At 39.2% G+C, this 26372-nt stretch overlaps 1 protein-coding gene across 3 annotated transcripts; it reads right to left on the reverse strand.

Moving 5' to 3' along the window:
* Positions 1-2430: 2430 nt before the first annotated feature.
* On the reverse strand, positions 2431-26372 carry LOC306758261 (5'-AMP-activated protein kinase subunit gamma-1-like). 3 transcript variants are annotated; one of them, XM_079243526.1, is made up of 16 exons: positions 26274-26372; positions 24953-25018; positions 19244-19487; positions 11101-11369; positions 9077-9128; positions 8304-8410; positions 7495-7576; positions 6670-6728; positions 6521-6566; positions 6374-6428; positions 6136-6262; positions 5822-5987; positions 5692-5729; positions 5460-5606; positions 5278-5371; positions 2431-2769 (listed from the first exon to the last, which is right to left on the reverse strand). In XM_079243526.1, exons 1-16 carry the CDS (start codon positions 26355-26357, stop codon positions 2738-2740), a joined length of 1668 nt encoding a protein of 555 aa, XP_079099652.1. In that variant the 5' UTR covers positions 26358-26372; the 3' UTR covers positions 2431-2737. The 3 variants fall into 3 exon arrangements, with proteins under 3 accessions (XP_079099652.1, XP_079099651.1, XP_079099650.1); XM_079243525.1 differs by lacking the exons at positions 19244-19487; positions 24953-25018; positions 26274-26372 and adding an exon at positions 16093-16667 and having other exon boundaries at positions 11101-11327; XM_079243524.1 differs by lacking the exons at positions 19244-19487; positions 24953-25018; positions 26274-26372 and adding an exon at positions 16093-16667 and having other exon boundaries at positions 2431-5182; positions 11101-11327.

The following is a 26372-nucleotide window of genomic DNA, read 5'->3' on the forward strand; positions in this document are numbered from 1 at the left end:
CAGCAACAGCTCACTGGCATCAAACCCAAACTGTCTTCAAGCTGTTAAAACTGAGAAAGCATGTCCAATAAGTCCAGAGGTTTAGAAAACACAGCATGACGTCTTCTAACATTTCTCCTAAAGCTGTCTGGACGTTTACTAGAAAAAAAAAAAAAGAAAGATCTGAAAATGACTCACAGTCCAATGTAAAGAGTTGAAGAGGACATATATTCATTTTCTGTATTTTTAAAAGACATTTTAAATATATAAATATATATCTATATTTTTAAAAATATATTCTTTGACTTCGATAGTTTTGCATGACTGAAAATAAAAAAAAGGAATAAATGCCAGTAGGCTCTTCATGAAGAACCTCTGTTCATCAGGAACAACCCGTTTAGGTCTAGTCTGCTCTTTCAGAGATCAAAGTTCTGATGGGTAATCACACTATGCATGAAAATTTCTCACTTTAATAAAAATAGAAATCGCTCAAAGCCATGTTCAGATCTGATTCAGAACATGTGTATGGACAGCAGAAGCTCCAGCAGCAAAAATCACAGCTGGATGTCTCATTTGTGTTGAAATTTTCCACTCATCTACTAAATGTGACAGAAAAGAGAAGTTTAGGATGCGAAGAATTCTGCCCAGCACTCAAACTGCTTGTGTGGATTAAAATATATGTAGAGTCGGAAAGCAAACAAAAAACAAAACTAATGCCCTTAGGGTAATGCAGTGTTTCTAAAATCCAGTCCTCATGTCCCCCCTCCCCTGCTTGTTTTAGACATGATCCTCCTCCACAGCACCCGAGTCAGATGATCAAACTTGATGAAGTTCTTTGCACCCTGTTGACAAGCCCTTTATTTCATTCAGGTGTGTTAAGGTAAACATGCAGGGCAGGGGGGTCTGAGGACTGGATTTGAGAAACACTGGGTTAATGTGAGGAGAAAAGCAAACTGGAATAAAAACTCAACAGAAATATGCAAAATCTTAACTTCAACTTTAATAAATTTGAATCCTTGGATGTTTTGCACTCCGAGCTAAAGCTTGAGGTGTCCATGACTTTTTACAAGCTTTATTTTAAACATGTTGAAATCTGTAGATGAAAGAGGTGATCAAATGTGGCCGAACAGTTTGTAAAAATTGCCTCTACTGAATGCTCAGCTCTACATTTGGTTATTTTCTGTCATATAGTTCTGTTTTACATTCATGACTGCGACATACCTTATATCTTGATAGCATCTATTGTCGTTTATTCCAAATCCCCTTAAAAACCTACTGAAAATATACATTTATAAGATAAAGAAACAAATATGATTAATTTTACAAAATCTGCATTATTTTAGTTAGAATTTATACTGAGATGTTTTGCCAATTAATACTGATGTCACACCAGCTCTTCATCTATTACACCTTATTACTCTTCACTCACTGTCTCTTGCAGCAACATTGCATTATTTCAAAACATAAATGGTACTATTATTCATTTAAAAATTGGGTCAAAGAGCCCAATTTATTAGCTCTACATGTAAAATTTCATAAGAAATTCAACTCAGACTATAAGATTGGCTCCTTGAGTGCAACGTGAGAGAACGCCAGAGGAATGCAGCTTTAATGTACATTCAGTGTCTGTTTATTTTTCTGCAGGCAGAAAAATAGAAAAAGTAAAATAACATTCATTCTGCTGAAGTGTAGTTTGTCATGCTTTGCACATTTACAGTACATGTTGATCTGATACAAAGTCTCTCTGAACTAGACATATTGCTGCAATATATTTACAAAAACATTAAAACTGCAGTCTAAACACACATTCATAAAAAATAAAACTTTTACATGTTTTGCAAAAACAGTCCCATTTACAGTCAAAGATAGAGATGAGTCCTGTCAAGCTACAGCTGAGATAAACAAGCCGCTTCGCACGCCGAATGAATGTAGAAATGTTTAATAAAACCTTTTCATTCTAAAATCACAGCGACTGTAAATCACTCGATCGGTAAGGAAAATCCATTCTCTACCCTTGTCCAACAGAATCATCAAAAATGCTCCTCTTTCGTCTGAGCTCTGCATAATTCTGGTTCCAATAAACCGTGACCAAATAGGAATCCTGGACCTCAACCACAACAAAATGCAGCCAAGTGAAGGAAAAACTGAGGAGGATGTAAAAACTATCAGTACTGATGTTACATATTAATATTTCAGGAACTCCTTTATAACTCGCCCTTAACAACCCTAACTAATTTAAAAAAAAAAAAAAAAAAAAAAAAAAGCAAAAGACCACACAGATGTGTGGAAGGAAGAAAAAAACCAAAAAGGCACAAAGAAAGCCTGAGCATTAAGTGCTCCATCTTGGCACTGGTGATTATCTTTAATGACAGAAGTCATAAATGACTGTGGATGAAGTGTAGTTGTGCTACCAAAGCAGATCATTTGCAGCAGTGGATGTTTACTTGATGGTTATATTTGCTTTTAACTGCAAGTTTAAAGTTTATCTGACAACAGCACTATGATTGTGAATATTTTTCAGGAAAGGTGACCATGTTAGATATTTTATCTGTAATGTTACAAGTGTGTGTCGGATCACTGTTCAAAGCAGAAAAAAAAAATCTGAAAAATCCATGTCAGAGCAGGACTCCACTTCGCTCAGCTGTCTTCCTCTTTGGATTCTAGGCTTTAGTATTGCACTGGTGGCAGGCATCTCTGGGACTTTCAGACTGGATCTGCTCCTTTCGGCCATGTAAGCTGATGCACCTCTCTCTCTCTCTCAGTCAGTCAGGTTTTCCTCCTTACAGGCATCTGTGGAGGAGAGGAAGAACACGCAGTCAGACCAACAAACATATATACTGTTGTGAAGACAACCATTTAAACTGTAGTTTTAAAAAAACAAACAAAAAATAAAAACAAAAAAAAAACAGGCAATAGGATCTTCATCCAAAACAGTTAAATCTCATCTGATTGGGGCAGAGCAGGGAACACAGCTCTGAAAACCATGTGAAGTGTGTATGCAGCATAGATTCTGTTGTCATTGTTAAGGGTTAATAACAATGTTTTAATGGATTTTCAGGTCAGGAGATCAAGATAAAGGCCTGAAAGTGGTCTAGCAACTATAAGTTTTAATATCTGGTTTAGTTTATGGCTGATTGATGCATTTTCATGTTCGCTTAAAACTTTAAGACATTTATATGTGAACATTAATAACCAAGTTCCATTCCTACATGGGAGAAAACAAAAAAAAACAACAAAAAAAAACCCCACTTGTGCCTCATTTTCTGTTCAGACCTTGTCTGAGCTGAACTTCCCACTTACAGCGAGTCCACCACAACTGTTCGATGGGAGTTTAGTTAGAACCAGACAACAAGCAGTAGCAATTTCTACGAAGACGTGTCAATACACAGATAAAACCGATATAAGCATGTCAACAAATCCTGGGTTGAATTTCTAAACTAGTCGGCCTGAATGCAAACACATAGCAACCTCCAAGACTTAAAAACTGATAAAAACTGTGCAAGCATGTTATTTTCAAGCACATCAATACCAAACATCAATCACAAAGTAGAGATCGCCAGAAGCAAGATGCAGCTACATCTGCAACAAGCCAAATATCAACTTAAAAGAATATAAAATACGTGAAGCATCTATGTAGAACAGGATGTGATTGACTGTGTGATTATCTGAAAACCTAACTACAGGAATTTTTAAATTACATGTAAAGACTGCTACAGACTTCCTACTTAAAACTCAGAAGTCACATAATGTTCATAACATTAAAGACTTAAAGTGAAGCAACTGTACCCACGTAAACATAAGGGTTTTCTCTGTGCCATAGTTCAACATTAAAAGCAACACCAAAACTAATGTGAGGTCTTGAGGGGTACAACTCGACTCTGAAGATACATGTTGCAAAGAAACATTTTAACTCCACAAAGTTGTGACAGGAGACATCTGTAGAATTCCCTTTTGTGCAGCTTTGACAGAAGATATAGGAAATTTAGAGGCAATTTCAATACCCTGAATACCTCCATTGTACTGCTGACAAAGGCAACCATCAAGAAAGGTTTATATCATAAGGGATGAAATACTGACGTTTCTCAGTAAAATCCATTTCACACTACAACATGTCCTTATCTGCTTTCAGCTGTGAAAATGTTGAGACATTTGATATGTATCTGAAACGTTTAGCTCCATGTGTAACGAATCTATAAAATATATAGGTTTTCCATTCTAAAATGAGTGTCGAAATATTAAACTGTTTTATAATATTTTAATTTTCTGAGATGTACCTGTATATAAAACAGCAAACTCTTGATATAACTAAATGAATTACTTGTCTGAGTCTGCTGCATATAATGACTCATTAACTTGAGTCCACTGTGTTGGAACAAAGACATACATACATAGAAAACCTGCTGGATTGTGGACCTCATAGGACCCAACAGAGTACCTCTGGTGTAGGCCACTTCACCCTTTTTTCCACCTCTGATTCAACCACATCAGTTCCATATTATGGAAAATATCCCACTTTTTCACATTTGTGTTTCTAATAGTGATTTGGGCTAAAAGGCTAAAAACATGATTTAATTATTGTTATTGAAATTTGTATTGATAAGAGAAGGTGAAGCAGTCTGTTGGGAAGTATCAATGAAAGATTAGCCGGAACAAGTTCTCGCACAGATTTATACAACTGAATACTTGAGGGTGCACTTCTCTACTTTAGGTTGTACAGACATCCACCTTAAACCACTTTTGGAGGCTGTTCTTGTCACAAAAATGAAAATATGTTACTGTCTGAAGTCATAATAGACTTGAAAAAGGAAAAAAAAAAAATTAAATCAGCGGACATTTACCTGAAGTCTTTTCACGCATATCACCTGAGTGGCATAACTTGGTGAAAATGAACCAGATCTGCAATTCTATTCTTAACAGAAACTAAATTAACACAGGTAAAGAAATCTAAACCACATCGACCAGTATAACTCCGTTTTCCTTCCATTCAGAACAAAAGTCGTCTGAAAATCTTTGTAAGGCAACTTTTCAAATGTTTCCAGAGTTGTGCATAAACCAGAAACTCAATTTCCTGACAAAATCCAAATAACACTGTGTGACCAAGCGCCATCCAGCAGGACAAGCAGGATGTCAGAGGGGCACCATGCCTCTTAAGAGCCAGCTACAGGCGAGGACCAGCTTTCAGTCAAACAGGTGCGTTTCCTACCTGAGGCAGGGTTAGAGGGCAGATGGGAGGGAGAGAGAGAGCTCAGGGTCCAGGACAGAAGGATAGGTGGGGCTAGCAATGCTGAGCATCTATACCTGCAGGGCTGAGGACCAGGGCCTGGAGAATGTCTGACAAGGAAACAATGCCCTCAATACTGGAGCGCTCATCCACCACCACCAACCGATGCACCTGGGATAAAAGAGAGGAGTTGCAGCTAAAGCTGATAACTGGACCATAGGCTATTTCTGAAAGACCTTAATCCATCTTTGTCTCTCACTTCAGCTTTGACTATTCTGTCCACGATAGCCTCCATCGTTTCCATTTTATGGCACTTCACAACTCCTTCGAAGTACTGAGAGCGATGTTTTAATGCTTGGGTTACTGTAATGTCCAGGTTGTTGTATGTCTTCTCTGCAGCCAAGTTCTGCACCCAAACAAAACAGGAGTAAAATGATAAACTCACAGCAGTTTCGGCCCTAAAAGTTGTAAACTGGAAATGGCAGACTTACGATCACATCAAACTTGGAGTAAATATCAACAACTTTTCCTGCAAGAAGAAAAGAAAATTAAAAACAAGAACATTTGATGGATATAATGATAGTTCAGGAGGAGAACTTACGTAGCCAGTTGTGATCTCACCTGAATCATCGACCACAGGCAAAGCAGAGATTCGCCTCTCCACAAAGATGTTGAGCGCTTTAATAATGGGTGTGTCTGGGTGGATGAAAGCAATTTCGTGGTATGTTCCAATGCCAAGCTCGCCCAGAGTCTGCTTCATGAAAGCTGGCTTTGGCATTTCACACATCTGGGAAACAGAAACACGCCCAGAATGAGGCAGCAAGATATCAGTTCCCTTCACCACTAGGGGGCAGCAAAGAAACAAAAATGGGACAAGCCAAGTCTGAATGAACTTATTTCAGCTTGTTTAAAATGTGGTGATGTGTTGCACTCACAAATAGCTGGAGGAACTTAAGGATTCTCTTGTGTGTGAGAATATAAAGAGCATTCCCCGTGACCGGGTCAATGACAGGCAAACGGTGAATTTTGTTTTTGATGAGGGTATACACAGCATCAAATAAGCTGCAAATACAAACATGACAATTACAAGAAGAAAAGCAAAAATCAGCTTACACACAAAATGATATGCAACAAAAAGTTCACACTTTATAGTGAATATTCTAGAAAATGTACCTCGCCTCTGGTGATATGTTGACTAGAGGTTTGAATGTTGCTTGAAGATAAACCTCTGAGTACCAAAGAATAAAAAATGGTTTTACATTCATAGTGCTGGACGAATCTTTATGCATGTGTGCAGCACCAACATGACAGAACACTTGCCTCGCCAGGTCTCCAGCTTGTGTTCCTCTAACTCATAAATTTGCACCTGAAATACAAGATAAACTTTTAATTGTTTTGGGTTTTTTTTTAAAGATTTAACATTAAACTTAAATGAGATATTCAAAATCTCACGAGTCCGGTAAACCTACCATTGGCGACTTATAGTATCTGTGCAGTATGATGATGAAATCTGTGATTGTCAGCATTCCTGTAATGAAAACAGGCCATTTAAAAAAAAAAACAACAAAAAAAAAAAAAAAACTTTGTGCAGCTGGGTGGAGGAGGTGCTGAGGTGGGTGTGGTTCAAACATGTTGCTGGTTCCCCACGCCTCACTCGATTTTCTCATTGACTTTCCATTTATTATTCATCACAGGCTGACCTGCAGTAAAGCTCAACAAATGCAATTCACTGCTGGCTCGTCCTTTGAACTCATAACTGAGGGTGAGCAAGAGATGCCTGTTTTTACCTTTGCTAAACTCTGGTCAAGACAGATGAGTCATTTCTGTGCTTAAGAGCTTATGAGAGCTCAATTAACTTCTACTTGATAGATCATCATGGTCCATTAGCCACAGCTGCTAATACAAAAGTATTTCCTTGCTTTGATTTTTTTTTTCTTTTTTCAAGCCAGAACAAATATTTTTCACCTCAGTAAAGAGAAATAAATGATTTCCACCAAAATGTTACTTGAATAATAAAGACTTGGACGTGACAAAAACCAAACCTAGATTGAGAATAAGTTTAAAACTCCCCTAAGTGTTAATTAAAAGTCTTTTTATTCCAAACTTGCCACAAAACAGGAATTTAAAAAGAAGCTGCAACAACCAGTGCTGCCACTTCATGAAACTGCTTCAGCTATAATCAAAATAAGACTCGTACTGTTGATGCAATAGGCTTTTTGTGTGCGCCATTTTATTTCAGCGCATGCAAAAATGCGTGCTAAAGTAACCCTTCTTGTAGATTTCAGAGTTCTTACCCACAAAGCTTTGCTTCTCTGTGTCCCATAGTGGAGCAGCCCGCACTCCGTTGGCCACCAAGGCAAAGAACGCTTTCTTAACCTGACAAGCAATAGTTAAAATAAATGAAAAAGGGAAAAAAATGGAAAATTCCAATCAAATTGTACAAAGAACCTCACAGCAACATGTGACTCTCTTGTGTCCAAAAAGTAAATTATTCTGTTTGCAGATGAACATAAAACTAAGATGAAACAAGCTAAATTAGTTCAGTTATGCAAAAAATAGACTTAACTTGTTCAAGATTATTCAACGTGAAGGATTTACTTCCTCTTTGCATCATCTCGATGCAGAACATGCAAACAGTGGATAAAGTAAACACTTACATAAAGGCAGAAGCCAAAAGTAACCTTGGGTTGCAGCCCTCTCTCAAGGAGAAAAGTAGCCTCTCTTGTGAACTCTCAGCGCTTTGTGGATTTGTTTTGGTTCACCTCTAGATAAGCGATTTTAATGCTCAGCTTTAGTAGTTTAAACTCTACACATCAAAGAGGTGAGACCTTTCTCGGTTTAGTGTTTAACATCTTTAGGACAATTTGCTCAGCTGCTCAACTGAAACTATCCTGAGGTTAAAAAAAAAAAAAAAACAACAACTCTGGTCTGAATTGAACATTAACTTGAATTGAAGGTCTGTTTTAGTTCTCAATAGAAACACTTTAGAAATCATAAAACTTGATTTTCACGTTTAATCCTGCTGTTGTCCATTGTAAACTCATGCGTTTGTTAAATAAATGTTTTGACAAATACAAACTGAGAAACTTAACGTGGTACGAACTTGGAGTGCCGTATCAAACACGACCAACTTGGAGCTCGTGGGGACGATATCGTAGCACTTGTGGGATTTCATAAAGCGCATGTAAATATCACTCTCTGGCTCAGCAGCTGTAAGAGAAAAAAGTAGAGAAACTATTCTAGTGGAAGGATAAATCTCTCTGGGAATACCTAATGAGAATTGGGATAAGAAAAAACAACAAAAACATGCACACCCTAAACGACCATTACAGCCACGGACCACTTACAGGCCTTTACCGCTTCATCTTTCAGATAATTACACTTCAAATATCAACAAGCACACAGTGGAAAAACATGGGTAGCAAAGCACTGAGGGAACGGAGCTCTCTCAAAGACGAGGCAACTGAAGATTATTTGTGTAGTTTTGCCATCAAGTGGTATCACAAGTTTTAGTAAATACTTGATTATCTGAAAGGATACAATTAAACAATGGCTTGGTTGGCAAATTTTGTACAACATTTTTCATATTTACTTTCAGATAGTAATATGCATCTTTGTATATTAAGTACAGCAGATAGTCTTATATATAATAAACTTGATATAAGTAAATGAAGGGATATGTTAACATAACCTATGATCCCCAGGGAATCAAGAATTTAGACTGCACCAACAACCAGATTACCCTTTGTAATATGCAACTTGCACACCTGAGAGAGCAGTTATATCTTAATCACCTTCACACTCTGTTGAGCCAAGATTTACAACGTTGGTAGTAGTAAAAGAGCAGTGGCTAAGCAGATCTGGCAGGACACTTACCATCATCACCTAGTTCAAGTTTCTCCAGCATACCTTCGAATAAGCCGTAGACCTAGAGGGGGAAAGGCACAAGTTTGCAGTGAGAAGCGCTGCCAATCCTCGCAACACCACAAGCCAGCGCACAACAAAAACTTTGCAGCAAATAGTGAGTGAGCAGCAGGCTAAAGCGCCGCCTGTGGGTCCCAACAAATACACCGACTGTGGTGCGCGAAAAACCTGCAAAAGCATACTAATCGCCTCGGGCCAAACAGACGTGGTAGCATTAACAAAAAGCTACTCCAAAAGCCGCTAAAATACACAGTGAAATAACGAGAAGGAAGAACTTGTATGGCTGAGCTGAAAGTGGGACATTATTATTACACTACAGAACACACACACCCCCTTAAAACACGCAGTGGAACAGTCCTGGTCTGTTTGGCGCAGCATGGAGGGAGGACCGACATTGCTCCTACATCCACGCACGGAGTTTGGGGAAACAACCCCACTGCAACTTATCAACTGCTGACATTATTGAAAACCTAAAACTTACCACCAGAAAAATAAATTTGGCACACGAAGTGTGAGGAGAAGAGAAAGCCGGAAGCTTCGCGCGCTGAGGACACACCCCTCCGTACAGAACGACCGGGGTGCCTCACCTTATTAGGAAATCCCTCACGTTGCCTAGCAGCAAGAAGCTGGGGATACCTTGTCACGTCTTCAGCGTTTATTACTTCAAACCAAACCCAGAGGCCACCTGGGGTCCATTAAAACATTTCCCAGAGCCGCTGGTTGTAGCAGCAGGCTGAAAGTAACGCGACACAAACCTGCACTAATTGCATCTGGTACACAACACGTTTCCCCAGCTGGAAATATGCTGTGTCATGCTGGGAATTAGCATACTCAATGTGTGCGTGTTGATACATGACTGCCCATTTTCCCCACTTTCACAACAAGCCTCTGCAGCAGTATGAGAATGCCTGCATACCTGCTTTAAGATGTCTATGGTCCCCAGTGTCCTCATACGATGAGGACACAGCACTTCTCTTGCCAGAATCTACCCCTGCACCGCCATAAATCTGACCCCTCTGCACCACCAGGCACATGGCCTGCTTTTTGTATTACAGCAGAGCTCAATGAGGCAGACAGGTTGAAATCAATTAAAGTGATTGCTCTCAAAATGGGATTTGGCAAAAAGGTAAATGATGACTCCAGAGTATTATTTTGTGAGCGTTGCTTTTGTGTGACAGAAAATACAATGGATGTACAGACCAGTCATGAGTCTCTGGGTGTTAATATCAACAGTATACATCAAAGTGATGAAATATTGATCTACCATCTTTGATTAGAAGCCATGAATACTCCAGGCAGTGAGACTGAGACAGGTCTTCATTTAATTACTTATACCCAGGGCTCACTCGGTTATGTAGTAGTTCCCTTCCTGATTAATGGAAATCTTGTTTCAAATCCCAACTCAAACAGGAAAAAAAGGAAAAAAAAAAAAGACCCCTTCAAAGAAATCTCCTCTGCTAGAAACTGAACTGTCTCTCGGTTGGTTTTGCTGTAAAAAGAAGGCATACATTTGTGCTTTTCTGTTCACCACTGTCCAAAATAAACTCTTATGACTGAATAAAGCCGAGTGAGTCAAAGACAAGAGGGCGTGTATGGAGAAACAATTCTGTGTCAATGTCCCATGACCCCTGGGCTTTTACTGACACTTAATAAGCACAAAGATGCCACAGTTTACCTGCAATGGAGGAGAATTTTGCTGAGTTATGTGCCTTTTTGTAAGCAAATTTAAGAAATATTTCACTTGCTTCCTGTACCCCAAGATAGCTGAGTAGGTATTTGTGATCTTTTATTGTGCTCTGCAAAATCTGCAGAGGTGACTTCTGATTTAGTTTTGTAACAGTGCAGCTAAGAAAATAATCAATAACTTGTTCCAAGTTCACTATCACTGACTGAACTGTCCCCAAGCAAATTCGTAACTTTAATTCTCCAAATATACAAATGAAATCTATGTAAAAATGATCTGCTCTGTGACTTACATGTTGTGAGGTAAAGTAGGGTGGCACAGGGCTTGTTGAAGGGATTGGGGGTTTAGCAGAGGGAAGGCTGAGGCGTTGTCCTGTGTCCGGAGGCGTGGAAAGAGAGCGGGCTCGAGAGCCTGACTCCAAACGTTCAGGACTCTGGCTGCTCTGCTGGGCCTCCTGGGGGAACACAGGTTGGCTGGATGCCTGGGTCGGTGTGGTGGGCGGGGTCAAGAATCCAGAAGCTGCAGAGATATAAAGTCCAGCACAGATATGTGAGCTTATCGCTTGCTTCTTTCGATTTCTATCTCTGCTGTGCTTTCAGCAACATGCAGTCCTGACTGACATCAATGATATGGTTAGCTGGTGTAACTGTGGTACAGCCACTGTGAATGCCATCAATTCTCTTGCATGTTATACAAGAGATGGAATGCATACCTAATCCATCATGAACAGTGGCAGCAGAGAGAGACAACACAGATGCAGATAAAGCCAGATAAACAGATAAAGAGATCAAGCCAGTCTTACAGTTGATCCACAGGGATGCACTGGCACTGCATAAGCTAAACGGATGGCTGCAGCTTGATTTAAATTTTAAAACAAAATCATTACAGTAGAAACATCTATGTGTAAAGTTTGTATATGAGAACTGTCTTTTTTTTTATTTTCAAAAGACAGAGAATTTAAAGGATAATAATTTGCAATTGTTCCAGCTTTAATAATAACTTCCAGACTGAAGAAAGACGTAGCTGATTCTAGGAGTTTTATAGTTTGGAACTTTAGTATTACTGTATCCATCATAACAAGGGGCTTATATTAATCATTTTAAAAGGAATACAAGAGTACATGTATGGTCTTTATGCTGACTTTAGCCGCCTCCATATGTAATTTTCAAATATATTTTGAATATAAATGTGGTTGCATAATTAGTCCAAAGTCCAAAGTTGTAGAAAACCCTGACTCACAGCTGAGTCAAGGCATCTTTTACAACACTGCAGTAAATTACCATCTGTTGACACCTGCATCCTCCTAACTGCTCATGAAAACCCCTTGAAAGCAGTCTGAAGCTCAACTCATGAATAAATGCAAATAAATGCAGTAAAAAGCAAATCAATGATGGATCAATTCTAAAGGGAAAATCTGCAGTGAATCCTGCAGGCTGTGCTTCTTTTGTTTTTGGTATCTCTCTGTTGTAAGCAGGCAGATCCACATCAAACCAGACTAGTGTAACGGTCAGCTGTCTGTGACGCAGCTGCTGCTGCAGTGTCAGATTGAGCGTTTGTCACATGACAGGCCGCTCTTCTACGTCAGGCGTCACAAGCGACACTCAGACTGCTTGAGCTCCTCCCCAGGAACATATTTCTGAGGCCAGACAATGAGCGACATGAACGATGTGGACCAAATGGCTCACGTTACGAGGACTCCAGCACGAGATGACCAGATGACTTATTATGTCTAATGTTGGCATTACGATGTTGCTGAGAGTATTATATCACGTGAGGAAGCTTAGTAAATATCAGCCTTGACTTGTACCAAAAAACTGGGCCAATTTCTCCATCATATTTAAATATAATATAGAAAAGCATAGTCATTCAAACAGTGAGTTATGCACCAAAGTGAGCCACGTTTAAAGTCTCAATACAGCAATCCGTGGAGTACAATGACTTAACCAATTCTCTTATTAATAAGCATAAAACCATTTACTTAACCACTGCCACTCCAGACTACAGATAATAAACAATAATTTGACAAGAAAAAGATTAACTATCAATAATTTCTTACATTTTTCTTAAACTAGACCAAGCGAACATTATCCTCAGGCTGTCCAAGACCACTCTACACTATCTCCTGACATTTAGTTGGCTTGCCCCGGGCCTCTTTGGTGTGGCCAGCTTCCGCTGTGTGGCTTTCTTTTTTTAGCCACGCCGTTGTGGCACATTCCACAGGAGCAGATAACGGCAGGGCAGTGACTCCTCTCTTCTGCTGGTTAATGCGGGGTGGGGTGGGGGCATCACTCAGGAAACAAGATATGGATTCACTACTGTTAAAACTCCAGCCCATCTACCTTTTTACATGCACAGGCCATACACTGAATTAGACTTTACAAGTAAATTACCAAAGAAAAGATATGTTCTTGTGCGATGGACTGCGCTGTCAGGGAAACGTATGGCTAGCTATCCCTCTTTAGCTAGATAATCCATGAAAATGGACATTTTCTATATTGTTTAATAGAAAAAAAATTATTTATCTATGTTTTTTCCAAGTACCGTTTCACATGCCAAAAAACAGTAAAGAACTACTGCAGCATCTGAAATGTATAATGTAAAGTTCCTGCATTCTTTACTGCCCATCTTGAGTTTTAATCAAACAGAACAGGGGATGTCAGTCACCATCAAGATCCTCCCCACAAAGTGAAAACACAAAGTGGATTAAATTAAACTGAACATTGTTTATAACTTCAGCTTTCACCCAAACCTTTAACAAATTTTTGAAGATTAAACAAGATTTTTTTTTTCCTTTTTTGAAAATCAATGCAAATTGCTGAGAACATAATTGTTTGATATTATTTTGATATATGTGTGTGTGTGTGTGTGTGTGTGTGTGTGTGTGTGTGTGTGTGTGTGTGTGTGTGTGTGTGTGTGTTTTAGCAAGTTAATCTTTTCTGGTAGAAACACAATTTAATACAATGATTGCAGTGCCCATAAAAGCAGTTCCTCTCCGTCTGGTTATCCTCTGAGGGGTTGAAAGTGTTTTCAGTCACGTGAGAGACTCTAGAAGCCAGGTGAGCCTCTTTAGATGATTAGATGTTAACAAGATGTTACAGCTGTTTTGAACAGTTAAAGTACAGATGAGAACCTCAGACATTTTTTTAAAAGCTGATGTTTATAAAGATGTCAGTTTTATACAGATCAGCATCTTAAACCCCATTGCCTGCCACATTTAAAGGCATCACAGGCTCTGCTTCCACAATCCAATGACTGGATCAAAGAACTTATGGTTCAGGTGGAGGTACCGCCAGACTGCAGAACTTTACATCCACTTACAATCATAGATCACTGTGACAAGACTCTGCACCTCTCATCTGCTCAATGGAGGTCCAAATAGCTCTAAACCAGGAGCACTGGGATCCGTGATAAAACAAAACTTGAACACTACAAAAACTGCTGCCCTTACAGTAGCTGCATTAGCAGTAGTTTGCATCTAGGTGTCATTTTCATGGCCTCTTTCCTGTATTGAAAACCTGAAGAAATACTATTTGTGGGGATAATGCCTGCACAGAGAAAAAAAACCAACAACACACAAGTAAACAATACAACCTAATTTCACATCATCTGGCAGTTTCAGCTCCTTTTTAATGAAGCACTCCAAACAGAGCAACTAAACTTCCAAACTCCCTTTGGATATGGGACAAAAATAATGACATTGGTGCGGCATGATGTAGAGTGGCTATAAATGACTCTGCTGAAATGACAGGATAACTGGAAAACAAAAACTGACTGTAATTCTGCTCCTACATTTCTCTAAAATAATGCATTACTCATCATGTCACTTAATCGCTAAATTGTTGGAGATGCAAAATTATTGCAGACTGCTTCCCCCCCCTGTCAGTCCCTCAAACACAGCTTTACCATCTTTGGCCTGTATCCCGACACTTTGTGCAGATGCATAGCATGCACTTGTGAAACCAGATATCAGCTGTGTTAGCAGCACCTCAACTATATGTAGCACCTTCAGTGGTCAGAATGAACAGCACTCAGTACCTTTAGCTACTGTTTTATTGGATACAACCAATTACACTTAATGCAGTCTAATGCTAAAAGACTGGTATTCATTATTATGTTTTCAATTTCAAACTTTTTTTCATTAAGAAAACCACACTGACCAGACAGCAAAAGAGAATTTCAGGTCAGCCACATAAAACATATGTGCTTTCTCCTCATAAAATACAACAATCATAAAAATCCAATGAAATAAAGGCAGAATAAAAAACAAACAAAAACAACATCTAAATAAGTGTCAGCCCAGGATTTTTTTTTTTTTATCACTATCTGAAAGATATGCCATTCATTGATTTTATTATTTACTTATATTTCTTTTTTATATCCAGCCCTTTTGACAGCAGCTTTGCATGCAGGCCACTTCATGTGAAGGTTGAGCTCTGAGTTTGTTGCGGGTAGTCAGTCTTTAGAGTTGCCTGAAAACCTAATGAGAATCATGGCTTAGAAGGCAGAAATTAAGTTACTAGCAAAGTTACAAATAAGCCTACCGAGACAAATGCGCATAATGCGGTAACTGTTACCTGGTGCTTCAATTAGAGGTCTTTCTACATAACAGATACTTTACCAAATGCTGTTGGAAAACGTATAAAACAATTGAATAAGGAGAAAAGGAACACAGTTATGCACATCTTTCTGTGTCATCCACATGCATAGATCTGTAGGTAGTGGGCTAAATTAGCATTTAGAGAGGTGTGAATGATGTTCATCTGGGTTGTAATTCTGGAGTACTTCTGTAACATGTCGGAGTAATTCTGGAGTACGTTGGATCTATTTTTTCCATTATGTTTTTTTTTTTGTTTGTTTGTTTTTTTTTAATACATTGGCCCAGTTTTAATCAAAGACCAACTCTTCCAGTTGGCCACAAACTAACATCTAAATGAGCTAACAGATTAATAAGCAGCTCTTTAAAACAACTTAAACTAAGTATTTTAAACATATGATTAATCAAGTTTAGCTACACATGCCAAAAAAAAAAAAAGAATGTGGAAAAGACTAATCTGAACTGATAACAATTGCTTTCATGGAATTTAAGGCATGGATATTAATCCAGATGTTTTAACAAGATATTAATACAGCACTATTCTAAAGAAAACTTAAAAAAAAACAAAAACCAACAACATTAACATACTTACAAAAAACATTAACATTTAAAATATATTTAAAAAAAGAAAAACAAATTGGAAAAAGCTAGTAAGATTAAACGAAATGGATGGAGAGCAAAGTACGTTACCAGCCAGAGATGACGCCTCAGTGTGATGCTTTCCTCCTAACCCATCTTGCTCTTTTTGTCTCTTGCTTCTCCTAAGGCTGCCAAACCTCTTCATGGAAAGCAGTGCGTTGTTGGCCCAAAATGAAATATTACCATGACCATCTGTTTCACAAAAGCAGCACAAGCCTATGCTAAAACTGCTGCAAGTCAGATTCACTTCATGCACTTTGCAGTTTGAAAAACAAGCTAAAATTACATCCAGATGATGCAAGTTGGATCTAGAAAAGATGGTCTTCAGGGAACTTGCAGACTTCAATCAATGAATAAAGATGTTTTTTTTCTGACTTCTTGTGAATGACCCCGGTAAGACATCAAAACACACAAAGACTGCATATCCAGGTAAAAAGAAAAATGAAAAATTATATTAAAATAAACAAATAGCCCTGAGCCACACAGGAAGCGGCGTGCAGCTCATCGATTTGATGAAAACGACACGAGTGCGAAAGCTGTAAATTCCACAGAGTTTCAGCAGCAATGATGCAAATAACAACTGGGACCGACTGGAGCGCCTTCCCCCTCTGAGCTGTGTCAGCGCTGCAAATTGTCAGGTGCAGCTGTGGGTGGTGTCTCTTTAATATAGCATGCGTATCAGCAGCCTGTAAAAGGAGGGCAGTGTATGAAGGAAACTCCACTGATTGGCTTAAGGGCCACATCTCCCCGCCTCCCCTTTTTCGTACAAGAGTAAATTCAGCACAGGAACATCTGCTTCACTCAGTCATCACGTGATGGAACTTATTCAGACTAATGCAGCCTGTTACAGACCTAACTTTAAATGATCAGTATAATATCACAGAATAAAGAGACAGTTGTTGCGTCTCTGCCATTTGTGCAGCTGGCTGTCTGTAACTTTTGGAGGCCTGACCTTTAAGACTGCTGAGACCAGCCCCCCCCCCATCAGATGACAGCAGCGGGACATCCCATGTTCTGTCAGCTGATCAGAAAGCTTCCATTCAATATCTTTCCCCTCTCCTACCCTCAACAGATGTCCCAGATTAACTGAAGCATGGCCAGTACAGATCTCAATTAACATGTTATGCAAGTGTTCCACTCTGCTGTGGGAGTCAATAGCCAATATGAGTTATGAGATCAGACAAACAGTGAGTGATGTAATAAAGATTTCATTATCCAAATAAAATTAGCTGAATTCAGTGTAGTTTGGACTTGGAAAACTCTCTCATCCAAGAAGCATTTAAAGCATTTTGTTGTGAGAAAAGCTGACATGTGTGCATGTCCATGAAAGTCTTATTTTCTACCTCAAGGAAATAAATCATTCTCCTGCCCTTATACGGCATGCGTTTTAAGAATTTGGACTGTCAAAACTAGCAAGTTCTTTTATTTACTGACAACATACAGCCCACAGTAGCAACAGAGGGTGAGAGAGAGAGGGGGTAAAAATTGTGCATGGCTGTGTGAGGAGCTCCTGAGAGTCTGGTCACTTCCAGATAAGGTTATGGAAGTGCTACAGCAATGAGTGGCTGACAATGTCCAGGCAATGGGAAAACATATTTAGAAGCAGCTGGGAAAGAGGAAACTTTGTAGTTATATCTTTCATCAAGTTAAGATGCAAATATACCTGATGGAAAAGAATACAAGACTTTCTTGCTCAGTGAATGTTCAACTCATACAAGAGCTGAAACTAAAGAACACATGTCATGACATAAGAAATAATTCTGTTTGTCCAACATGGCCAATAAGTCATGAGAAAGAGACGTTACAGAAACGACAGCTTTATTAACGCTTATCATATAGACAAATCAAAACAAGACTGTATGTTCAGCGCACCCTTGTGGCCAAAGAAGAGTCTCCACAAAAACATCCCTCTCACACTGCAAACAGAAAGCTGATGTGGCTTCTCATTTGCTGCATGATTTTTAGTCTGGATTTTTTAAATGCAATCAATAATTTCACTGGCAAAAAACTATTTAGTTGCAAATCATTGCTAAATGAAGAAGATGCCATGTGTTAAACTGTATTGCACACCAGTAAGCCAAAGCAGCTGCACTGCAAAGCATGGAGCTGTTTGTGTATGTTAAGGTTGTGTTTTAGTTTGAACATTATTATTAACAATCTTCAGAGGAAACAGAGCAGGCTGTCTTTTAAGTTCTGGTCTTAACTAAACTGTTCCATCAGCCGCTGCCAAAACGACCCTCTGTAAGGAAACACAGAAGAATGGGTATTCACACAAGCCAAAAACGCATGACTCATCTGTGTAGCTGGTTGATGGCACTTTCAGCAGGGCCGTTTCCATGAAAACAAGGCTGTTTTTTATTATGCAATGATCAAGCACCGAAAAACATGGAGACATGAGAGCAGAATATCTGCCAGTTGGGTCTCTTCCTTCATGAAGCAAGGCCTTGTTCTTCCTAGTTTGTCTGTTTTTTTCCTTTTTTCTCAAAAACATTATTGTAAAATTAGACTAATGCTGGCTGGTGAGAGTACTATAGCTGGTGACCCATCTGTGAAATAGCAGACATGTAACTTTATAAAAATGTTTCTTCACAGATTGCACAGAAGAAACCTTCAGGGATTGAGGATAGACAAATAGGTTGTCTATTGAGACAAATAGGTTGTCTATTGAGACAAATAGGATGTCTATTGAGACAACCTATTTGTTGTCTGAATAGGTCATGATTGAGACAACAATAACAGTAAAATACTTTTCACAGAGAAAGTTGTTGACAGCATTAAGATGATGAGGTTTGATGAGAGTTGTGACCACGTTGGCTGCTGTACGCCACAAAGCAAAGCAGTGGAGTTTTTTTTTTTTTAAAAGGTAAAGTTTACTTCCCTAAATGTGCAACAATGTTCTGTAGTATAGTTGAAAACTAGCTGGAGGATGCGGTGCATTCCAGCTCACATTCAAGATGTAAAATATTTGAATACTTTAACTCAATTACACTGACAGGTTCGTGATTGTGTCTCTCTCTTTTTCACAAAGAGGGAAATACCAATAATCCTTGAGAAGACACAGTTCCATCTATTGTGTCTAACTTCCTATACATGTATCTTCATTCTGAGTCTTCATTCTTACAGCACTGAGTTTATATTTAATCATCGCATTCAACATAAGCTAAATGTTTATTATGATAGCCAGCTTAGTACTTAGACTTACCTCTCTTGGCTCTGGAGAAGATTTTCATACTTGCAGTCGTGGAGTTAGAACGGAAGATACCACTGAAGCTCAGGCGACGCGGGGATTTGGGTGAAGCGCTTTGATGGGAAGGATAGGGGAAGATAGTTTTTGGTGAAGCTGAATTAGCTTTTGATTGCACTGGAGCAGAATGGGGTGTTGGGGGCATGCTGGTTGGGCTCTTTGCTCCTTTGGTGGGGCTGGCTGAATGAACGAGACGGTCTCCCTGTGAGACAAAAGAAAAAGTTAATTTATTGTCCTTTATTGTGAGATAATGCATGTTTCAGGATCAGTAATGATCATGATGCAAGACATGCTGCAGTGCAAATCTCTGAGACAGCTCTTTATCCAAGTCTGCAAAGTGAAGGACCAGAATGAATGAGGAAATATAAAGAAAAAGATTTATTGCAACACGGCAGCTGCTCTTTGCACTTTTTGCTACACTTCTCCTTTTGGCAAACTTAAAAACTGTTTTCTTTAGTTAAATAACTGTTCATGATACCAACATCTCAAATATATATATCTCATAAAATAGTATAAGATATGAAAGTGGGTGTCATAAGCAAATTGCATCAAAAACGTTTGTTTTTTTCATAAAAAAAAACCCATCAATCTTTCTGAAGAAAACTCTGTAGTAAAAGACTAAACTTTCCAAATAATTTAAATCAAATATTTGAGTTTAATGGTGCAAAGATAACTCAAATGTAAAAACAGTTTTAAAAAGAAACCAGCTGATAAAAAAAACAAACAAAAAGAACATTAGTTTTCATTTTGATATAAATTCTCATGGTGTGGTGCGAGTTGGGTGGGAGATGAAGGCTGGGACTAGCAGTCCGATCCTTGTCGACAGAAGCTAATTCTAGGGACGTGTCACCTCTCTAGTGGTGAACGAGCATAAGGTGGTGCATGAGGTTGAGCGGTTCCAGTTAAATATAGTGGACTCACTTCGACAAATAGCTCAGGCTCTGGAACTAGTGTCACTGATAAGGGCCTGACCCGCTTTTATACTCTGCAGTTCAGAGGACCTATACATTGCTGGCGCTTTTGGATGCAGTGTTGGAGAGCACTCCTGGGGACTCCCTCATTGTGCTGAGGGACTTCATATTATACTTGGGCAATGCCAAGGAGACCTGGAGGAGCGTGATTAGGAGGAAAGACCTCCCCTAATCTGAGTTTGGGTGATGTTTCATTACTGGACTTCTGTGTGAAGTGTCCTCTCCAGGTCAGGAATGAGATCCTGAACCAAGTGGAGAAATTCAAGTGTCCCAAAGTCTTGTTGAAAAGTGCAGGACAGACACAATGGGAGACTGACAGGCAGATCGGTGCAGCATCTGCAGTGATGTAGACTCAGTATCGGTTTGTTGTGGAAAAGAAGGAGCGGAGCCAAAAGGCAAAGGTCTTGATTTACTGGTCTATGTTCCTTCCCTCACTGATGGTGACCGGCTGCGTTTAGTGACAGAAAAATTCAGATCGCAAATACAAGCGGCCAGAATGAGTTTCCTCATTGTTAAAGGCTGGGCTCTCCCTTTAACAATGGGACAAGAAGCTCAGATCCAGGAGGGGCTCAGAGTAGAGGCACTGCTCCTCCGCATCAAGATCCAGATTAAGTGGCTTGCGCATCTGATTAATATGCCTCCTGGATGCCTCCCTGGTGAAGTGTTCCAGCTGTCCCACTGGGAAGAGACAATGGGGAATACCTAGGACACGTTGGAGGGACTATCTCTTGGCTGAACTGGGAACCCCAGATGAGCTGGCGAATGTGGCTGGGGAGAAGAAGTCTGGGCTTCCCTGCTTCGGCTGCTGCTCAACCACAGTAACTTCAAGAAAATGGATGAATGGACAGACCAACTCCCATTTCTAAAATGCTGGGACAGTAGCAGTTTGCCACTGTGATAATAAATTCTTCTTTCAACACTTTCAAAGTAAAATGTTTTTATATTTTTGCTCATTAAAGGATTTCAGCTTCTCAACAGTCCAGGCTCTCATTTTACTTTTTTTTTTTCTTTTTTTTTTTTATCTGATAAAGTCCCAAATGTTTTGATGAACAACACATCAGAAGAAGGCAGGTTAGTTTAGGAGTCATACTTTCTTTTCATAAAAACTGCAAACAGCATGCAGTATTACTGGCTCTTAAGATAGTATTGATAATGTCATGCGCCCTAATGTGACCTCATACCACCGCTGATGTTAGATTTGATTTGAGCAAGAATTAAAACATTTTTGATTGAAAAGATCACAAATTTGTTTTCCACTTTAACTCTGATCATCTTTCATCTTGAGAAACTGCATACCACAGCAAGAGAACAGACAATAAAATTATTGCAAAAGTAAAGGGCACTGTGGGCAGTGATAAAAAAGTATAAAGCTGTTAAAAAAAAAAAAAAAAAAAAAAAAAAAAAAAGGAAAATGGTGCACACTTGCCGTGCAGTTCAAACTACCTGGTATCTTTGTACATAACAGATTAGCTATCTAATAGCTGAGTACAGACAGAGCAGAGTTATGCACACTCTGGTCCATAAACACCCATATTTTATGCCTAATAAGCTGATATAGCACTCATAACTCTCCAAAATCTTCTTTTAGTCTGTCTCTTGTAGAAGTGACTTTATTAACCAAAATAAACCAGCTATCTGGAGTCACAACAAAACAGCAGCAGACACATTGTGTGATACTATTCATGTCACACCTTGAGGAACCATACTGATGCATGCCAGCGTATGTCTGCATTTATCAGACAGGAAGAATCTCCTTGTAATCACCTGACAATCTTTGTGTTCATTCAGATCAAGCTCATTTATTTCCATTTTTTGGGGGTTCTTGTGCTCTTGTAGCTTCTCCCAGTCGTCGCACAGTCGGGCTCATAACAAGGTCCATTTATACTTAACCAAAAAAAAAAAAAAACAAAAAAAAAAACTTTTTAAATTCTATATAGAAAATGTTATGGTTCACTGTGTTGCATGCTGGAATGGGAGCACCACCTTCCATGATCTCTGTTTATGAACGGAAATACTGATCTTACCTAAGCCAAAGCTCATTTAAAATGGTCTGATGAAAATTGGAAAACTGTTCTATGATCAGAATAATTAAAATTTTAATGAGAAAAAAAAAAACGTGTCTTGAGGGGCGAGGTCATGAAGCATGTTATCAACAAACGGTTAAATAAGCCTGAATCTCTAATCCAGGGGTGGGCAACTCCGGTCCTCGAGGGCCGCAGTCCTACAAGTGTTGAGAGTTTCCCTGCTGCAACACAGCTGACTCACATCAGACTTGATTAGCAGACTGCTGCAGAGCTTGACATCTGACTGCACCAGTCTGCTAACTACCCACTGATTTGCTGCAGCTAAGTTGCAGCAGAGAAACTCCCAACACTTGTAGGACTGTGGCCCTCAAGGACCAGAGTTGCCCACCCCTGCTCTAATCATTTGGGGTTGCATGAGCAGCTTACACGTCAGTGAAGGCATCATCAATGCTGAAAAGCACTACAAGCTTTAGAGCAGGGGTGTCCAAAGTCAGTCCTCAAGGGCCGCTGTCCTGCAGGTTTTTAGTGTATCTCTGTTCCAATACACATGGCTTCCATTAAATGTACCCCAGAACCAATGTAGTTCTGCACAATGACTGATTTATTTGAGTCAAGTGTGTTGGAGTGGGGATACATGGAAAACCTGCAGGAATGTGGCCCTCGAGGACAGGAGCTGGACACTCCTGGCTTTAACGCAATATCTGCTCCCATCAAGAGGAAGGCTTTGTATATTTCAGCAAAGACTACCAAACAAACTGCAACCATCACAACAGCATGACTTCGGAGGGGAACAGTCCAGGTCCAAGTCATTTTCACCAATATATGATGACTATTCCCCAAATAGCAATTCATCCAACTACTGTTGCAAAATCTCTATGGCTGATTTTCCTTCTTCACTCCTGTGTACAAAGACTTTTCTGAATACTCAGTCTTTGTTAAGGAGTGTCAAGCTTTAGTCCTTGGGTGCCACAGTCCTGAAGGTTTAAGATGTTTTTGTGTTCCAACACCCTGATTCAAATGAAGTGGTTCTCCTCAACAGCTTGTTGTCAAGTGCTGCCAAAATATGTTGAATCATTAAGCTGATTTAGGTGTGCTGTAGTGAGAAACAATCAAAACCTGCAGGACAGTGGCCCTTGAGGACCAACTCTGTACAACCCTGAGTTGGATTAAAAAGGTAAAGAAGATAAGAATATGGATGGATGGATGGATGCCATCGAATTATAAATTAGAATATGTTCAGTATTAATATGTGTGAAAACATTTATGCATAAATATAAAAATGTAATTGATTGGCAAAAAACTCATATTTTCGATCCACACTTTACATTCTGTGCCAACTTTTTAGGAAACAGTTATAGTTGTGACATAATGTGATTAAATAAAAGTTGCTCAAAATATAAAAATTAAGTTGATTGGGTTTATCAGTCTTCCTAATCCTGGATTTTGGCAACTAAAATCCACCTTTGAACATTAAAAATATGCCCACACTTTCTCTTTAATTGAGACACCATATCATAAAGTGTTAGCTTGGAATCTAGCATGCATATTATCAGTGAGGCCATTTATGAGTCAATAAAAGCATCGTCAGTTTTATGATCTGCAAAACAATCAGCACTGTACACAGTTCAAGTGCACAAACATATTTTTCATTTAGTCTCTCTCTGTTTACAAGTTTGCCTTTGCAAGGTCATTATCATGTAAACAGATGGAGAAAACCTTCGCTATTTGCTGTACAGAAACCAAAACAAAACATGAGAGATGGCAGCCAATCTAGCAGGAGACGGAGAGAGCCTCCTCCCACCACTGCCTGCTGCCTGCTCTGGATGTGCCAACAGCAAATCACTTAACTATTTGTAGGCTTTGATACAGTGAAGCATTACAGTCTACAGGGTGGTTGTATTTACTGCAAACAATGAAATGCAACAGGAATGTTTTGGTAACACTGTCAGTACATGAAAACCTACAGGAAATCTGCTGCTCTGCAGGAAAGAAGAAGGCACTAATAGGAAAACACAAAGGCCAACCGTATCTGTAAAGAGACTAATCAAAAGAAGGAAGGACTGTTTTGTCTGGTTTCCTGGGACTTCCTTAAAGCTGGGCCTTACCCCACTGGTACATTTCTGCTTAAGCCAATCCTGTGGCAGCATTGAGGAGTGAACACACACACCCATCTTTTCCGTTTGCCAACAAATCTCAATCTTGCATTGTGCAACAGCTTGTTAAGGCAAGAAAGTATGGATTTATCTGAATACTGCTTGTGTCTTACAAAACACAAGACACTACAGGTTTATCAGTATTGCGCAAATATTACTAAAGTAAAACTAAACTATGCATTTTGGCTACAAAGGATGACTATTGCAAGTCAAATGAATAAGAGCAGGATGAAGCTGCTTTCTTTGGGAAAAAAGAAAAAAAAAAAAAAATCAATTTTCAGTGTATGTTTGAGCTGTGCCTGAACACTGTGGGCGTAATGTTATTGTAAGCTGAAGTGGGTTGGTAGAACAGAAGACATGGCCTTGTGTAATATTCTGCTGCCCTTATCCACATTTAATTGATATTTTAAAGCATACAAGCATGTGTAAATAAACATAATAAATTATACAGGGAGGGGACTTGATAAAACAAACTGGCAAGGAAATTTAAAATAATGATCCAGAGAGAATTACATTTACCATTTGAGTGCCACTTTTAGTTGAACCACTTGTCTCCACTTGAGGGGCAGTGAACGCACCAAAGTCCTGCACATAAAACAGATCTGGCTGTCAAGGGTAATAATAACATTTTTTCTTAAAAAAAGAAAATAAATTACATTTCACATAATGTTTTCATAGCCCCTTTATGCTCTTACAGGCAACTTTAGCTAAACTAATGGTGGCAATCTTAGCCACCTGCTTTAAAGAAACATGTTTCAGCGCTGTGGAAAGTTTTGCAGGGAAATGCAAAACGCAAAATGCAGCACAGCACTCCCCCATACCAAGGATAGGGTGTAACATTCCTCATATGACAAATGATGTGATCCATTCTGAAGCACAATAACAGCTATGTTACAAATGTATAATGAAGTGGCTGCACGAGGCTGTTCTGTTATTCCTTCTGCAACTATACTGGAGCCTCTGTCATGCTGAGGATGGGGGGGTTCGCACGCAGGTGACAAACTTGAGCATATGACACTTTAGTGTCAACCAAGAAAACATGACCGCATTCATAATCCTACATTAAAATTGGGGCCTTTTAGCCCAATCTGGACAGCAGCACATTAACAACTCTTCAGTATCAATGCAGTAATGTTTGTTTGGAACAAAACTGACTGAACTATATATTGTCTGTCATTAAGTAGCAAGAAGGGTGACTACAGGGAAAGGGTTAGCGTAGGCTAATGAAACTTAAATTATCAGAATCTAACTGTAAGTCCTGATTGGTGCTTTGGAGCAAGTTAGTATCCCTTGAACTTTATTCTAAATAAAAATTAATCAAGAGAACACTGAAATTAGAGCAAAATGTATAGTTGTAACATGAACTAAACATTATTTGCAAGCAAAAATTGCATATATTTTTTCTGTATCATTGCAAATATTGAGTGTGACATCTCGAAATTAGTCCGGAAAACAAAGAGTGGATATGTAGTGATACGTAAACTATTGCAGCTGGTTAATCAAGCTGACGAAAATGTGTACATGAACTAAAAACAATCCCTCTGTCTGTGTGCAAAGTTCTTTCCAGTAAATGGCAAATGCATTCAATACAGGCTTCGGAAATTAACTAGATTTATATTTGTGGTTAACTTCACCGATTAACCGATTAACTCAGATTCGCAGCACTAAGACAACTGTCAATCACGCACGCGCTCCTGCGTCGCAAGCGATGACAGCTAAAATAACGGCTGTAGACTATCGTTTTTTTCAGCCCTGGTTTCCTGGACAATACTTCAGTAACAGATTAGTTTGTTAAAAGTCACAGTAAGAAACCAAATTAGTTGATACTTCACCGACTCACTGGCACGTTAATCCGCAGACTTCTCCTCTTCTTTGGCATTTTTCTTGAGCTTTCTTTGCTCGACTCCATCACCGTGCTTCCCATTTTTTTGTCCTCTAT

The sequence above is a fragment of the Telmatherina bonti genome (assembly GCF_933228915.1).
Source record: "Telmatherina bonti genome assembly, chromosome: 7".
In the NCBI taxonomy this organism is placed as follows: domain Eukaryota; kingdom Metazoa; phylum Chordata; class Actinopteri; order Atheriniformes; family Telmatherinidae; genus Telmatherina; species Telmatherina bonti.